Here is a 17,031-nt window from a genome sequence, read left to right as displayed (position 1 = left end):
AAGGGAAAGAAGTAAGAGGGAACATTTTGCATGCAAATGGGCCACTGCCAGAAGAACCCATTAAAATGTAAAAACTCCACATTCAGCCTGACAAAACGGTGCAAACTGCTGTGTTTGCCAGAGGGCCAGCGATACAGCTCCCGACAAAGGGGCCGGGGAACAATGGCGGGCTGAATGGCCTCTGTCAGCAGGTCCCCTCGCGCGTTGCCATGGGGACCCCACCGGGGCTTACTAAAGGTATTTCCTGAGGAGAAAGGCAGTGCACACATGCCCAGGCAGCCCGGCTAATCCTGACAGGAAGCCCTCGCCATTCAGCAGCCCAGGGGCTTGGGGCCGGAGTTTTGTTTTGTTTTTATTAAAAAAAGATTTCGGTCTTTTGTGTGTCCCACCTCATCACTGTAATTTAGTGCCGAGCCGCCTGCGCCGGCCAAAGCCTCAGCCAGGGCCCTGCGCCCGGCCCAAGACCCCCCAAAACAGCTCCCCGGGAGCCGGGCCGGGGGAGGCCCAGGCGCACAGAGCCCCACTCGGGAGACCCAGGCCGAAAGCGCCCTGGGCCCAGAGAGCTCCCTGTGAACTTGCGAACAGAGGCTGCGAGGGGTAGCACGACGTCGGGACGGGGCCCAGGCTTGGAGCCGCGTGCAGGCTTCTATCCGACGCCTCCTGGCACCTCAGTCCTCTCCCTCCTGCGGCCGGCGCTCCCCTCAGCACCAGCACCCCCCACATCCTCCCCACCTCCCACCAGGGGCAGAGCGCCCTCCCGTCGGGGAGAAGGCCTGTAATTGAGTGATTAACAAAGGAATGCGCCCAAGAGTTGTTCTAAAAGACACTTCCCCTCTCCCTCTCTCCCCGCCAAAGCTCTCGCGCCTCGTGTTTACTGACACGCTCCGGATGGAGCCGGGGAGCAATCCCGTCCTAGACCCATTTCCCAAAGCGAGCCTCAGGACGCTGCGCTTCTCTCCCGCCTATCTTACCGGGGGGGAAAAGAGCGGCTCTGGGGAGAGGAAAGTTCACTGGAGTCGTGCAGGAAGCGCAGAGCCCACTCACCCCAGAGCAAAGGGAGATGCCCTGCAGCTCTGGGGAAGGGCGGTCTATGCGCTGTTCCTAGAAGTTTCTGTCACCATTTCACATTTGGCACTGGAGGAATCCGGCCATGGCAGATTCAGGGAAGCAAGCCAACAACACAGCTGGCGGTGGAGACAGAAACTCCTGTGTGACAACTGCCCCCCTAGGACACAGTGTAGGGTAAATTAACATTTCCTGAGCAAACTTGTATGTGGAAGGAGCCGTCCCCCATGAAGACGGTCCGATGAAGAAGGCTCTGTTCACTCGCTGTGATGTGAGGTCAGGCCTGTGTATTTGCAAAGCTCACACTTTTGCAACTAGACCTCCCCCCCCAAAGAGGTTCGGAACCTTGCATTTTGACAGAAACATAGAGGAAAACAGATCATTTCGGAGCTATTAATACTGTGCCTACTAACTCCCCTGGACACCTGGGATGCTTCTAAAGCCAGGTTAGATGGGTCCTGTTTTGGGGAAAGGAGCTGAAGAGCCTCTGCACAATGATGGAAAACACTCCCAAAAGAACCCCAAACCCAGCAAGGAGCACTCGCGTGGGCTGTAAGCGGAGGGGATCTGGACACTCAGGCGGAAGTCGTCTCCTGCCTTTATTAAAAATCACACCCTGCACTCAAAGCAAAAGTACAACCAGCGACCAACTGTTACAACACAGAACACCTTCCACTGAACTTGCTGGTGTGTGTGCGCGCGTGTGTGCGTGTGCGCGCGTGTGTGCGTGTGCGCGCGCTCACAGAGTCCCACTGCTGGAAGGGGAGCTCAGATCCTCCCACCACTGGCCCGGAGCCCAGGCCTCCCAGCCATGTGTCTGCAGCTGCGACCTGTCATGCACTTCCTGGTCTGGGCTCTGTAATGGAAAGATCATTAACGGTGGGGGAGGAGGAGAGTGAGATGAATCAACAGGGAAGAGGTAACCCTGCAGCTCCCACTCTGCTAGGCTCTGACCTTAAAGTCCGGTAAGGTTCCTTAAAGAAAAGAATGTACTGCCCTCCCCACCCCACCCCACCCCCTACTAGGGCCCCTCGGAGGGCTTCCCCTCCCCCACGCTCAGCAGAGCTTGTTTGGGGAAGGAAGCACCAGCAGCTGGGCAGGAAAAAGTTGCAGCTCCCTAAACTTGCTGATGAATTAGTGGAGAACTCAGCTGTTCCAGAATTTGCCTTTTCGCCCCCCCTCCCCAACCTCAATGGATGCTCGAGGGCAGGCTTCGCCAAAGCTCTCAGCTCCCAGAGTACCTGCCATCTTCCCTCCCTGTCCAATTCGATCATGGCATGGTGGATCCAGGTCACACAGTGTCCAGGGCTCACCACCAGCTGCAGTGGGCAAAGGATGGGCTCTTCGTAAGGTTACTTTTTCTCCATGTTAAAGAAATGCCTCTTGGTGCGCCTGGGTGGCTTAGTTTGTTAAGCCTTCAGCTCAGGTCATGATGCCCAGGGTCCTGGGATCGAGTCCTGCATCAGGCTGCCTGCTCAGCAGGAAGCCTGCTTCTCCCTGTCCCTCTGCTCCCCTCTCGTGCTCTCTCTCAAATACACAACTGAAATCTTAAAAAAAAAAAAAAAAGAAAAAAAGAAAAAAAAAAGAAGAAGAAATGCCTCTATCTTTACGTTATGAGAATAAAGGCGATAAACATCCTTTTAAAATGAAATGTGTAGAAAGCTGGTGGCCAGAGGCTGGGAAAGGGGAGAATGGGGAGTTCATGTCTAACAGGAACAGAGTTTCAACCAGAGAAGGTGCAAAGTTCTGGAGACATATAGTGGTGACAGTGGCACAACAACGTGAACGTACTTAATGCCACAGAACTGTACGCTCAAAACTGGTGAAAATGGTCCATTTTTATGTTGTGTGTATTTTTACCACAATAAAAAACAAGGGTAATGGCAGTGAACAGTGTTGGCTTTTAAAAAATGTTCTTAACGTGGCAAAACAAGTTCTTAACCCTACGTAGGTTCCCAAAACCTGGAGGGAAATTGTACTGGCCCATGAAATCTAAAAATCTGGGACCACTGGTCTGTTCCAGATTTGCAGGACAGTGAGGACCCAGAGAGACACATGGACGTACCATGTATTCATTTTCCTCTCTCCCCTTCACACACACCATGAAAGTTGAACATTTTGTGCTCTTTGTTTTAAGAAACTGAAAGAACATGGTTCAGGGATGTTTCTACCTGAGATGGTGTGGCTCTTGGGTAGAGAGCTAGTGGAAGAAACAGGACCAGAGGCTTGGAGGACGGTAACGGCCAATATCCACACTGAGGACTCTTTTCTTCAATCTGGGGGATCTTGAACAATTAGAATTCTGGGGGAGAGAGAACTACTCGGGGCAATGTCAACATCCCAGACCCGAAATCCTTGGAAACACCGCTCAGAACCAAACTCTGCTTGAACCACCGATGTAACTGGCTGGGTACAGCGGAAAGAACACCTCAGTGAAAATCACTCAGACGACTGGCCCTACCACTCACGGTGTGACCCTGGGCAAGTCTCACCGCCCTCCTCGGACCTCAGTTTCCTCACCCGTGAAATGGGAAGGCTGACTGACCTGACAAGCTCCGGGTCCCCTATGGCTCTAACCAACATTCTAATTTTCAACTGGGCCTTAAGAGGAGAGCATTACTCACGGCCACCCCCTCGTGCCTCCATGAGCACAGAGCTCCCTCTGGCGTGAGGGAAGGCAAGAGACCTCATGTTAATTTGCCTTAAGAAGAGGGGCTTCTGGGGGCGCCTGGGTGGCTCAGTCGTTAAGTGTCTGCCTTCGGCTCAGGGCCTGATCCTGGCGTTCTGGGATCGAGCCCCACAGCAGGCTCCTCCGCTAGGAGGCTGCTTCTTCCTCTCCCACTCCCCCTGCTTGTGTTCCCTCTCTTGCTGGCTCTCTCTGTCAAATGAATAAATAAAATCTTAAAAAAAAAAAAAAAAAGAGGGGCTTCTGTTTTGGTCCCAGAGCTCCACCCACCAGCACCTTCAATAAATGCTTCTCTCTGACCCATGCTCTCACCAGAAGAAGCCTTAGAATGCAGGATACAGAAGAGCCAAGAGGCTGTGACTGGCAGAAAACTGGGAGCCCAGGTATTCTAGAAGGATTTATTTCACTGTCCTTTTTGATTCATGACATATTATTCCATGAGAACTAGCAAGGCAAATAAATTTTTAAAAATGGAGCAGAAGCCAGAGAGTAGTGGAGAAGGGCTAACATTATAAAAGAAATGCCACTTCCAAATGCACCCTTCAGGCATTTACACAGTCTTGACTGCTCAAATAACATCGATAAAAGTTTTGAATGCCACAGGAAGAACTTCATTCAGTAGTTAGTTAAGGAACCTGTCTCTTCTTAGGTTCAAGAGCTAATTCCTATAACCTAAGGAAAATAAACCTTAATTCCAAAAGTCAATTCTAAAGTTTGACAATAAAAGAACAGAAGTTTCTGAATGCAAAAGGACCCTTCCGACGGGCTGGAGAGCAGATCAGCATTCCAAAGGCGGTGATAATTGACTTAAAGCCCTCCTGCATCAGAGAAGAGAGGAGAGTCTTCTTCCTTTGGAGGAAAGCTTTCAGACCAACCTGTCCCCCCCACCCCGCACCCCCTCCCTAATACCCCCAGGCAACCTGACTCAGCGCTCTTCCACCTCTCCCACCTGCCTCCCTGCCAGGCTTAGTCTTTCTCTTTCCAGCCTTCCTGATGCTCCGAGACCTTCTAGTGCAGGGGTAAGGGCTGTAGGCTTTGCTATCAGCCAGACTCCAGTCTCAACCCCGCCACTTACTGGCTGTTTAATCTCTGCAAGTTTGTTTGTTTGACCTTCGAGTCAGTTGCCTCCATTGTGAAATGGAAACAACACCTACCTTATAGACTTTTTTGAGAAATTAACTGACATCAGAGGTTCTCAAAGTGTGGTTCCCAGACTGGCAGGGAACGTGTTAGAACTACGGGGCTTGAGAACAAGAGCTCTGGGTTTAAACAAGCTGGCCAGGCAGTGCCGTGCCGTGCCTCAAACACCCAAGAATCAGCACCGGCTGGAAAAAAGTGCTCCGTATGTGGCAGCAGACCCTTTCTCACGTGTTTTCCCTACGTGAAAAAGGAGTCCCCTATGTTGAAAAGGATTTTATTCCCACCACCTTTTTTTTTTTTTTTTTTAGATTTTATTCATTTATTTGACAGAGAGAGAGAGAGCACAAGCAGGGGGAGCGGCAGGCAGAAGGAGAAGCAGGCTCTCCGCTGAGCAAGGAGCCCGATGTGGGAGTTGATCCCAGGACCCCGGGATCATGACCTGAGCTGAAGGCAGATGCTTCACCGTCTGAGCCACCAAGGCGTCCCCCCCCCCACCATCTCCTTTTTAAAACTAGAAATTGTAGGTATCTTTTTTTAGAAAATGGATTGCTCCTTACCGGTGTTCAGCATGGATTCATTTGTTCAGAAAGCATTAATTGAGCACCTAATATGCAATCAGATGTTCTAAGGTGCTGACGTGAACGAAAGGCCAAACCGAACCCCTGCCTTCTGGGTGTATGGTACACACCCGTCCCAGCCCACAAATGATGGTCCATTGGTCCCTTTGCTTTAGGGAAGGGCCCTGCCCTATGGTTTCAAATGTCCTCATAACCTGGGTTTTATGTCCATATTTGATGCAGTCTTTTGATGACATTTCTTTTTTTTTTTTTTTTAAGATTTTATTTATTTATTCGACAGAAAGAGACAGCCAGCGAGAGGGGGAACACAAGCAGGGGGAGTGGGAGAGGAAGAAGCAGGCTCATAGCGGAGGAGCCTGATGGGGGCTCGATCCCATAACGCCGGGATCACGTCCTGAGCCGAAGGCAGACGCTTAACCACTGTGTCACCCAGGCGCCCCTTTTGATGACATTTCTTAAATGTGTCACTTACTGCACATGTCTGGTAAGAACAACACTGGCCAGGGCTGGGCCTCACCCAAGGTGAGGCTATGAGCAGGGAACGCATTTGTTTTTGGCCTCCCATTCAAGAGGGGCCTCCAAGACTTTTGGTGTCTTCTTCCCCAAAAGGTTACACAGATAGTTACCAACAGAAACGGAAGAAAATATGTACCAAACAACTTTTAATAAATCTGTGTCCTATCCCTGGGGCATACTTCAGACGGCAGACCACAAATTAATACATATTTTTAAACTCCTGTATTTTGTGACTACCTCATCTGCATTATAATATATATTTTTGTTTAAAACATTAATGTGTTGAATTGTCTCACTCAGATAACCAAAATTTTCAGGATTGTCCCTTCTCTCTTTGTATTTCTTCATGTCTTAAAAATATACATACTGGTAGCCTCAAAACAATGTCAACGATCCAGCCTCGCTGAACCTTCTGACGTGTTTATTTCCCCCATCAGATATGGTTGGACCACAACCACTTGAGAAGCAATCTAGGTGGTTTATGTGTCTGGGTGACATCACTACATTCTAGAATAAGTGCGACCTACAAAGAAAATTCCGGTGTGGTATCTGACACTTTGAGGACCTCTGATCCTAGACCTTCTCGGAGTAGGAGGGCTTGGCCGTAGTGGAAAATGCAGCCTCAATGGTGGTGTTTTTGTTCTACTGATTATTCTAGGCTACGGACCACCTTCCATTAGGGCAGCTCACAGCCCTATGACCCATGAGTAGAGAGCAGAATGTCACGCAAGAAATGGCATAAGGCAAGCATCTCCAGCTGCCCTTACCCCAATCACACACATGTTCATACCACCCCAGAAAGGGAGGCAGAGGAGCGCCTGGGTGGCTCAGTCGGTTAAGCATCTGCCTTCGGCTCAGCTCAGGTCAGGATCTTGGGGTCCTGGAATAGAGTCAGGCTCCCTGCTCAGCAGGGAGTCTGCTTCTCCCTCTCCCTCTGCCCCTCCCCCAGCTCATGCTCCCTCTCTCTAATAAATAAATAAAATCTTAAAAAAAAAAGGGAAGGGAAGGGAAGGGAAAGGAAGGGAAAGAAGAAAGGAAGGAAGGAAGGAAGGAAGGAAGGAAGGAAGGAAGGAAGGATGGAAGGATGGAAGGAAGGAAGGAAGGATGGAAGGAAGGATGGAAGGAAGGAAGGAAGGATGGAAGGAAGGAAGGAAGGAAGGATGGAAGGAAGGAAGGAAGGAAGGAAGGAAGGAAGGAAGGAAGGATGGAAGGAAGGAAGGATGGAAGGAAGGAAGGAAGGATGGAAGGATGGAAGGAAGGAAGGAAGGATGGAAGGAAGGAAGGATGGAAGGAAGGAAGGAAGGAAGGAAGGAAGGAAGGAAGGAAGGATGGAAGGAAGGAAGGAAGGAAGGAAGGATGGAAGGAAGGAAGGAAGGAAGGAAGGAAGGAAGGAAGGATGGAAGGAAGGAAGGAAGGAAGGAAGGATGGAAGGAAGGAAGGAAGGAAGGAAGGAAGGAAGGAAGGAAGGATGGAAGGAAGGAAGGAAGGAAGGAAGGAAGGAAGGAAGGAAGGAAGGATGGAAGGAAGGAAGGAAGGAAGGAAGGAAGGATGGAAGGAAGGAAGGAAGGAAGGAAGGAAGGAAGGAAGGAAGGAAGGATGGAAGGAAGGAAGGATGGAAGGAAGGAAGGAAGGAAGGAAGGAAGGAAGGATGGAAGGAAGGAAGGATGGAAGGAAGGAAGGAAGGAAGGAAGGATGGAAGGAAGGAAGGAAGGAAGGAAGGAAGGAAGGAAGGAAGGATGGAAGGAAGGAAGGATGGAAGGAAGGAAGGAAGGAAGGAAGGATGGAAGGAAGGAAGGAAGGATGGAAGGAAGGAAGGATGGAAGGAAGGAAGGAAGGAAGGAAGGAAGGAAGGAAGGATGGAAGGAAGGAAGGAAGGAAGGAAGGATGGAAGGAAGGAAGGAAGGAAGGAAGGAAGGAAGGAAGGATGGAAGGAAGGAAGGAAGGAAGGAAGCAAGGAAGGATGGAAGGAAGGAAGGATGGAAGGAAGGAAGGAAGGAAGCAAGGAAGGATGGAAGGAAGGAAGGAAGGAAGGAAGGAAGGATGGAAGGAAGGAAGGAAGGATGGAAGGAAGGAAGGAAGGAAGCAAGGAAGGATGGAAGGAAGGAAGGAAGGAAGGAAGGAAGGAAGGATGGAAGGAAGGAAGGAAGGATGGAAGGAAGGAAGGAAGGATGGAAGGAAGGAAGGAAGGAAGGAAGGATGGAAGGAAGGAAGGAAGGATGGAAGGAAGGAAGGAAGGAAGGAAGGAAAGGAGGGAGGATGGGAAGCAGAACCCAATTCCTGTGAAATAAAGAAGGGCTGATCCAGCAAATTCAAATGTTTAAATTCAAATGTTGGTCAGCCTGAATTTTGGGAGGGAAACCCCATTTGACACAGGGATGCAGCTTAATACACTGGAAAAAAATACCAAAGTCAGATCGACTTGAGTCTGAATCCCAGTTCCATCTCTCACCAACTATGACCTCAGACAAGTTACTTAACTCCTTGGATCCCAGTTTCCTCATCTGATTATGGGAATAAAACGTACGGCCACGGGATTGGTGTAAAGATGTAAAAATGTAAACCACGCAGAGCGTGTGGTGCAATAAGTAATAATTATCAATTATTATCTTAAATGACCTCTACAGGCACAGCCTGCCTGGGGCAACTTGGCAGTCTATATGCAAACTTTTAGAATATAAATATCCTTGCCTACGTGGACAAATGTTATTTGTCAAAGTATGCTCACTTAACTGGAAACTACTGAAAATAACCTAAACGTTCCACAGTGGAGGACTAGGTAAATAAATACACTTTGCACACCCATACAATGGAATACTACGTAGTTAAGTAAGTACAATGAAAACTTTTCTTTGCATGGCAATAAATACTACATGCTTGGGGCGCCTAGCTGGCTCAGTTGGTAGAGCATATATATGACTCTTGATCTCAGGGTCATGAGTTCAAGCCCCACCTTGGGCACAGAGATTACTTAAAAACAAAAACAAACAAACAAAAAAACCCTACTACACGCTTAAGTTAAAAACCAGTACATACCATATAAATCCCGTTTTTGAAAAGTCATGTTTGTATAAAGAAATAGATTCAGTTAACAGTGATTATTTTTATTTATTTATAGATTTGTTTATTATAGAGAGAGAGAGAGACCACACAGGTGTATGCTCACGAGCAGGGGCAGGGGCGGAGGGAGAGGGAGAGAGAATCCCAAGCAGACTCTGTGCTGAGCGTGGAGCCCTACACGCTGGGGTGGATCTCACAACCCTGAGATCATGACCTAAGACAAAATCAAGAGTCAGATACTTATCTGACTGAGCCACCCACGTGACCCAAGAAGGATTATTTTTAGATAATGGGAATACAAGTTTTTCTTTTTCTCTTCACATGTCTGTATTTTCTAAATTTCCTACAATGAACCTCGATGACATATCAAATATCAATGTTTTATTTTTTTTTTTTAAAGATTTTATTTGAGAGAAAGAGTACGCACAATCAAGGGGAGGGGCAGAAGGAGAGGGAGAAGCAGTTTCCCTGCTGAGCAGGGAGCCCCCATGGGGGGCGACGTGGGGCAACGTGGAGCTCAATCTGAGGCCCCTGGGATCATGACCTGAGCTGAAGGCAGACATTTAACTGACTGAGCTATCCAAGCACCCCAAACGTCCATGTTTTAAAAGAGTAATGAGAACACTCCTTCTGACCGCAAAGAACTTTGCTCTAGAGGAGGAAACAACCATATGTTAAAAATTCCATATAATGTAAGGAAGGCCAAGTACCACATTGAAAATTAAACAGAAAGGGGGGGGAAGAGTCATGAATCTGGAGCCACAGGGAGGCTTCATGGGGGATGCAGCCCTCAAGCTATGCCTTAGGCTGGACCCAAGGTACAGCCTCAGCTAAGAGTAGGAATTACAAAAAGTGGAAGGAGAAAAAGATAGGGACGGACATTTCCTGCTAAGGGACCCAGATAAACAAGGGTTTTGTGTGAATGAATGCGCTGTATAGAACAAGGAAAAAAGAAGAGTCTTGTCTGGCCAGATGGAAGAGAAAGAAGGGGGGGAAGGAAGGATGGAAGAAAGGGAGGGAGGGAGGACGGGAGGGAGAGGGAGAGAGTGAGTTAAATCTGTGAAGTCTGTGTATGAATCCTGAAGGGACCATTAGCCAGAGGCTAGTTTTCAATCCTAGAGAAAACTGAGGAAGGGCTAAGCTCTAAACTCAACTTCCTTTGTTGATTAAGTCACTGTTGGTGGATTTTAACCTCTCTCCCCGCCCAAGCTCTCGTAACCACTGAGGCCCATCTTCACGGAACTCCTTGACCCTCTCACCCACTTGAGGCTCCAGGCGCCTACACACCCAAGGCCGGGGAAACACAGCCGCATTCACTCCGATGGCAGCGCCGGCTGCCCCAACATTCACCTCCTTTTGCACAACTCATCCCAGGAGGCTTGAGCCACACGACAGTATGTGGGATAAGGAAGGAGCACTGAGTTTCAGGCTCTGCCAGAGCCAGTCCTTCTCAGGGCTTGGAACCAACCAGACAGACGCCTCACCCCAACAGCACCCAGTGTGCAAGGAACACAGTCTTTAAATGAAGGCGGTGAGCACCTTGTTTGGCAAGGGGGAAAGGTGAGAGTCCAAGCGAAGCAAGAACTGGGAAGGGGAACTCTGAGGACAGGCGCTACCGTGAATAGACAACAAGCCTACCACGGGGGGCTTCAGGCTGGAAGTCGGAGCACACCTCCCAAGTTCAGGAACAGCCCAGGCTCCAGAAGGCTTCTCCTGAGAGGAAACGCTTTGGGATGGACTCCACGCCCTCAAGAGCCCAGGTAGAGCACTTAACTCGCAGCGAAACCACTTGGGGCCTGAGATGGGGGGCAGGGTGGACACAGAGAAGATTCGAATGTTTGCAGTGAGTTGTAAATGAGCCATCTTTCCAGAATGAATAGGGAGGCCTGGGCAGCTGAACTCGGGAGACCGGGGAGCGCCAGAGCAGCTGGACTTTCCCCGGTCAGCGGGGACACAATTGTCTTGTTTCCAGGCTTCGGGGAAGGAAGGAAGAGGCAAAGGTGGTGTCCACAGGGTGAGCCGGAGCCCCCAGCGGCCCCGGAGGAACACGGCCCTGTGAAAACAGGGCGCAGCTGCTGGTCAGGCTCTCTGACCCTGGACCTCGCCCTCCCGGATAATGACTCCCCAGAACTCACTTCTCCCGGGCCATCCATCACCGCCCCAGACACAAGCCATCACTCACTGCTGCTGCCTGACCAGGAGCAAGCACCCTGGCCGAGCCCTGCTGTCCCAACTCCAGTATGGGGCCACAGAATCAAAGGAATCCCTGGCACTCCCTCTGCAGTTCCTGCCCACCCCAGACCCTAGGTAGTCCCAGGAACCAGGTGACAAAATTCCGGCCTGTTCTTTGTCTGGGCTCCCTCCCCTCCCCCACCCGCAGCAAGGGCTCTGGACAGCCATTTGCTCTTCCCTGAGAAATGCCTCCTCCCTGACTTCGGGGAGCTGGCTGGCAAAGCCAGAGTGGAAAATCAGTGAAGCTAATAGTGTAGCAATGCAGAAGCCGGAGCCAAGAACACAGCCCTGGAGTGGCTTTGCTGCTCTTGCCCAGCGTGGTCAAGCGGGACACGTGAGCGCTCCTCCTCCACATTCTCTCACAAGCCAGCCGGCACTGGGTCCTCCCTACCCCCACCCTGCTCAGCTCAGCTCTGGGAACACTGGCGAAGGCACTCTGGCCTCCAGTCTCTGGGGAAGACGATGTGGGGCAGAGCGGCTCCTCCCGAGCAACCTGGGAGGTAAGCACCCTGCAGACTTCTACTGACCTCAAATCCCCCCCCTTGTCTTCCAGTGGGTCACCCGACATCACCTTCTGTGCCCCGTCATTCCACTCGCCTTCTGGCAGAGGGTGAAGAAACTCCTCTTGAACGTCCAGTGTGTAGTCAAAGAAGAAATTATGTTGGGGAAAGACGGGATGGAGGAACGCTCCCGGATGTGGGTCCCAGGGCAGCCACCGGCCACGGGTCCTCTGGCCACACGATCGCTCCAGCCCATCTGAGGCTGGTACTGGGATACCCTCCGCTACCTATTTGCGGCCTCCCCTGCACCCAGGCTGAAACGCATACCCCTTGGGGCCCAAGACTGCTGTGGGACCTCTTGGGGGGCGGCCCGGGCCCTACCACCTAAAGCTGGGGCCATGCCTCTGGCACTGCTTGTAGCTTCCCCCCCACGGGCGCAGGTTTCCGTGGAACACAAAGACAAAGCCTTGCTTTGTGGCTCCCGGCATCAGCATCGAGGGGGCTTGCAGCCAGAAATGGAAACGTGCGGCTTTTCCATTAAGTCTAACCTCTCCCCCTTCGCCCGGCCACCAGACTCCTTCAAATCTGGGTAGGTGGGAGGAGCTGTAAAACCCCAGCCCATTAAATCGCTTATTAGTTGCAGGTTTCTTGAGTGTGTAGGCAAGTATTTTGAAACTGCAAGCCTCACACTGTCCCCCTTGACCAAGGGGGTCTGGGGTGTTTAACCCATGCTCCAGGACTCCCATCCCCCAACCGCAAGCAGCAGCCTCACAACCAGTTTTGGATTCCCCCACTTGCTTTTCCCCGTCTTATTCTAAAGGAGAGAAAAATACAGACACAACCCTCCTCAAGTTCAAAACGTCTTTAAAGCTGGTGCTTATCTTTCTAAGGGGGCATTCTGCCCCTCCGCCGGCCCACGACCCAGGTTCCGTCCATCCATACAAGTCCCTCCCCTTCCTCAAGACTTGATCGGAAACTAGCTTCGCCTCTTTAAGATCCCACACTAGAGAAAGGAAAGGAGAGGGCGGGACAGAGGGAGGCTGGTTTTCCTGGAACCCTTATTAAATCAACTTTCCAAGGACAGCCAGAAACTCCAGGCCCTCCCCACTCCCTCAGGAGCATTTGTAGACTGGGGGAGGGGCTCCCAACACACACACACACACACACACACACACACACACACACTATGGCAAGGCCTTTCTAAAGGGGAAAAACTCTCCGTGGGAGCAGAGTTTTGGGTTTAAACTTTTCGACAAACCCTTTATACACAGATGAGAGTCTTTTCTGAGGACAAGAGCCGCATTATTATTGAACAATCAGCAGGGTCAAGACTATATGGTGATACTTTACATTTGTGAGGTACCTTGTGGTTTACAAAGCACACAGATTTTCCCTTGACTTCCCAGAAGTTCTGGGAAGACTGTGGGGTATGGGTTTTGCCATCACAAAGCTCTGTGAAGGACCACCCTGCACCAAGACGGGACTTGTCCTTTGAGTGCAGCAGGTTTCCACATCTGTACCCTAAGGCATCCCATGCCACCAAGGAAACAACAGGGCCCTCACCATGCGGTATCTTCTGTGGGGTCCCAGAACAAAGTGCCCACAACCACCATTACTGCTCACAGACCATGTGCTAAGAGCGTTGCATACAGTCTTATTTGACAGTCACGGATCTTGGGAGCGGAAGCTCATTATCGTTATATTTTATATATGTTCCACACAGGAACTTTCCCAAGAGTCAACAGTCAGAAGAGGTGCCAAACTCAAAACCAAGGCAATCAAGCAAACCTTAGGCCCACACAAGACTTATACGCAGATGTTCACAGGAGTTTTATTAATAATAACCCAAATCGTCAACCCAAATGGCCATCAACAGGGGAATGGCTACATATTTGCCAAGTAATGCCATTATATGAAATTCTAGAAGAGGCAAACTGGTCTATAGTGACCGAAAGTAGATCCGTGCTTGCTGCGGTCAAGTGCTGGGGCGAGGGGTGGGGGGCGGGGAGTGGCTGAGTGTAAAGGGGCAAGAGGGAAGTTCTGTAGGTGATGGAAAATGTTCCCTCTCTTGACTGGGACAGTACTAAATTGACATTGGACGTTACACTGATCAAAGCACACTGAACCGTACCCTTAAAAATCAGTGTATTTTCCAGAATGTAAATTATACCTCAGTTGATTAAAGAAAAAAATGGTGGTCTAACTTCAGTGTTCACTGCTGCAGAGCCTCCTAATGGCCCCCTTGACCTCCCAATTCCCTCCCTGCTGTTCCTGGCCTATGCCGCCTCCACCTCGGGACCTTCGGCCCCCTCGTTCCACCCTTCATCACTGCCTGGCCTTCCTTTCTCAGTTTGGATCCATGACCAGTGGCTTCCATGAACCTCACCCACCCCACCCTAAAATTCCCATGCTTGTACCCTTGCTATTCCCTTCTGGAGTACAGGTGCCCAGGCCTGAGACCCCCGCCATTCACTTTCTCCACCCTCCATGTCTCAGGTGCAAAAGAGCTTTTTAGAGAAAGTTAAAAAAAAAAAAAAAAGAAGTATTTGGAGCCAATTGTAAATTCATATTCTTGAACCTCATCCAAGCCCTCCTGGCTTTTCGGACTCCCTTGCTACTGTCTACACTGCGGCTGATCCAAATCTCTACTCCTCACAAACCTAGGGCCCTAACTCATTCCTTTTACTCTCATGTCATTCTGTCTTTCTCTGGTCGCCCAGAGTTGACAGCCAACCTACTGAAACCCATAGATTCTATTTCTACAGCGTCTGCTAGTTTTTCCTTCCTTTACAATCTCACACCCCACACCCTGGTTCCTCCCGCTAGCTAGACATTCAGAACAAGCATCTACCTGGCAACTATGGGAGCAGCAGTCCTAACTACCAATACTTCACCTGCAAGTGCTTTATCTGAATGCCCTCATTCCGTGCTTTATTGCTGTCCCCATTTTAAAGATGAGCAGACTAAGGCTTACTGTGCCGGGGTAATGATGAAATGGCAGAGCAGAATTCAAACATAGATGTCTTCCTCCCATCCATCCAAATTCAACTGCCCGGTTAATTTTCTGAAAGCTGGATCACATCACTACCTGTCCAGAATTTTCTGAGAGTCCCAGTATGTACTCATTTACGTAGCTTCCTTAGCAGGGTGTCAAGGCCCTCCATACGCTAACAGCCCACTTCGTCTAGGTGTTACTTCCCACGACCACCTGCTCATCAGGGAAGTTGTTCTGTATATACAGCTTATACATGTAGCCTCAGTACCCTCGCTCATGCTAGTCCGCCTGGAATGCCCTTCATCCCCCTCTTCCAAACAAACCCCCACTTGCCCCTCTAGACCCATGTCAGCTGCTCTCTGCTCTACTCTTCCTCTGCATTCCCACTGTGTTGTTCTGACTCCACTGTGTGGTTTAAACGTGGTCTACCTTGTACTTAGTGACCTCTGCACTTGTCTCCCTGACAATAAACTCCCTGTGGGCAGAGACAATCTCTCCCACTTTGGGTCTCTGGCATGTTCTAGCCCAGGTCTAATGTTCAGTTCTGCTACTGAATGCAACATTAATCTGCCCGCTCCAGTCAAGTGTACCTTCCAGAAAGTCTCATGTGCCCTCTCTATCACCATGCCGGTGGACAAATATGCTCACTCATGATTTCAAACGGGTCCTGACAGCTGAGACAGATGGCCTTTTAAGCTCCGCCACTACGTCACATGCACACCTGAGTCTCTTACCCACTGCCCGCCAACCTTCGCTATGCATGTGGTCAGCCACTGAGTCACAAGCCACACAACCCTTTGGCAGCAGTTAGGTTCTCACAGACACCTGAAAGTGTGTTGCACCTATATCTCCATGAAGTATTTTCACAACTCCAGTAAATCCCATGAGCAAGTCCTTCCCGTTACTAATAGTCTTTGAATTTCCAACAAGTCACAGATCTCCACCAGCGCCCATGCACCATAATGGTCCCTGGCTCTCCATCTCTTCGAAATCCCTCCAGTGGTGCATCTCCAAAGCCAGCTGCTCAGCAGGCCTCCAAACAGACATGGTCGGACATGGTCAAGGAAGGAAAAATGGCGGGCCCGTGGCTCATGACTGCCCGCCCTCACAGAAGATGGGTCTTTGGAACAATTTTCTAGAAGCCAGAGGTCTTTATCAAGCTCCCATCTCCTTCAACATCCCCTGATCCAAGTTCTAAACAAACAAATTCACAGGTCACTTGTGCCCTCATTGTATGTATCATCTCGTTTAGGGAGCCAACTCTTGGATCCCAATCAGAAGTTCTTTTTCAGGGACGGAAAAGCATAAACGCACCCTAAGCATGTCACCTCTACAAATGGATGTCACTAGCCTTTGTGACCCCAACCTCTGCTGGAGTTGGGTGTGTTTATAGCCAGGCCCACACCAGCCCAGGTACCGTGCAAGCCTCTCCTACAAAAAGGTTTACTCCACCTGGGGTGGAACCTTCCCAGTCCACGCATCACCTCTGTCCTACTCTGCTACGCTTCTGAGGCCCAGGAGTCCACACTGACCCCTTAGCCCATGCCTTACCTTGTTCAGGCAAGGTTGGGGCCGGCCTGGCGGTGCAGAGTGTGGCTGTGACCAGCACAGCCCAGAAGAGGAGGCCCTTCCAGCCCCACATCCCAGTTCTGCTGTTAGAAGTTGGCGACCAGGTTCCACGCCTCCATGGAGACTCCGTCTTAAGCTTGATCCTCCTTTTCAAGCTGACTCTAGGGAAGAAACCACCAAAGAGTTAGGAAGGTCCGCATGGGAGGTGGGAAGGCAAGGAGAAAAAGACGTTAACGCGTGTCACCTAGTCACCCTGCCCAGAACGGTGCTGAAAGCAACAACTTACTTCTTTAGGCACAAAGAAGAGAACTGTGGTCCTGCCCCAATATTGAATTCGGGGTTATAGGCCTTCATTAGACAAAACAGTGCTTCAATTCAGCTCTGCAACTACTTCCCAAGCGTGGGCTACACGCAAGCCTTGTTGGGAAAACTGTCACATAGTTCTCTAAGGCATAAGCCCCGAGATCGTGTGTGCTGGGAAAGTGAATCGGCTCATGAAAGTCCCAGAGACTTCTGCCACTTCGTGGGCAATGGCTGCAGAGCGTGGGGGAGGGGGGCTGCAGGGGGCCTGAGTGGGCTGGTGACTCTCCCAGGACAGACTGCACTTCCTCTAGGGCAAACCAGCCCTTTGGTGAGGGGTAAAGAATTCTGGAAAGAAACAAGGACTAGGAAACGGGGGGGAGCCAGGTATCC

At 50.4% G+C, this 17,031-nt stretch overlaps 1 protein-coding gene across 9 annotated transcripts in view; it reads right to left on the bottom strand.

Annotated features, from left to right (window-relative positions):
* The window catches only part of FGFR1 (fibroblast growth factor receptor 1), a 49,415-nt gene that overhangs the window by 24,905 nt on the left and 7,479 nt on the right, over positions 1 to 17,031 (bottom strand). For all 9 annotated transcript variants that reach the window (XM_087856392.1, XM_045779217.2, XM_045779218.2 and 6 more), the window contains exon 2: positions 16,321 to 16,499. In XM_087856392.1, the coding sequence (XP_087712518.1) occupies positions 16,321 to 16,411 (91 nt within the window). In that variant the 5' untranslated portion in view covers positions 16,412 to 16,499. The remainder of the gene's footprint in view (positions 1 to 16,320; positions 16,500 to 17,031) is intronic.

This window comes from Ursus americanus, chromosome 27 (genome assembly GCF_024610735.1).
Source record: "Ursus americanus isolate L20-20 chromosome 27, mUrsAme1.1.p, whole genome shotgun sequence".
NCBI lineage: Eukaryota > Metazoa > Chordata > Mammalia > Carnivora > Ursidae > Ursus > Ursus americanus.
The sequence above is the reverse complement of the archived record's forward strand: the minus strand, read 5'-3'. Positions and strand labels throughout refer to the sequence as shown.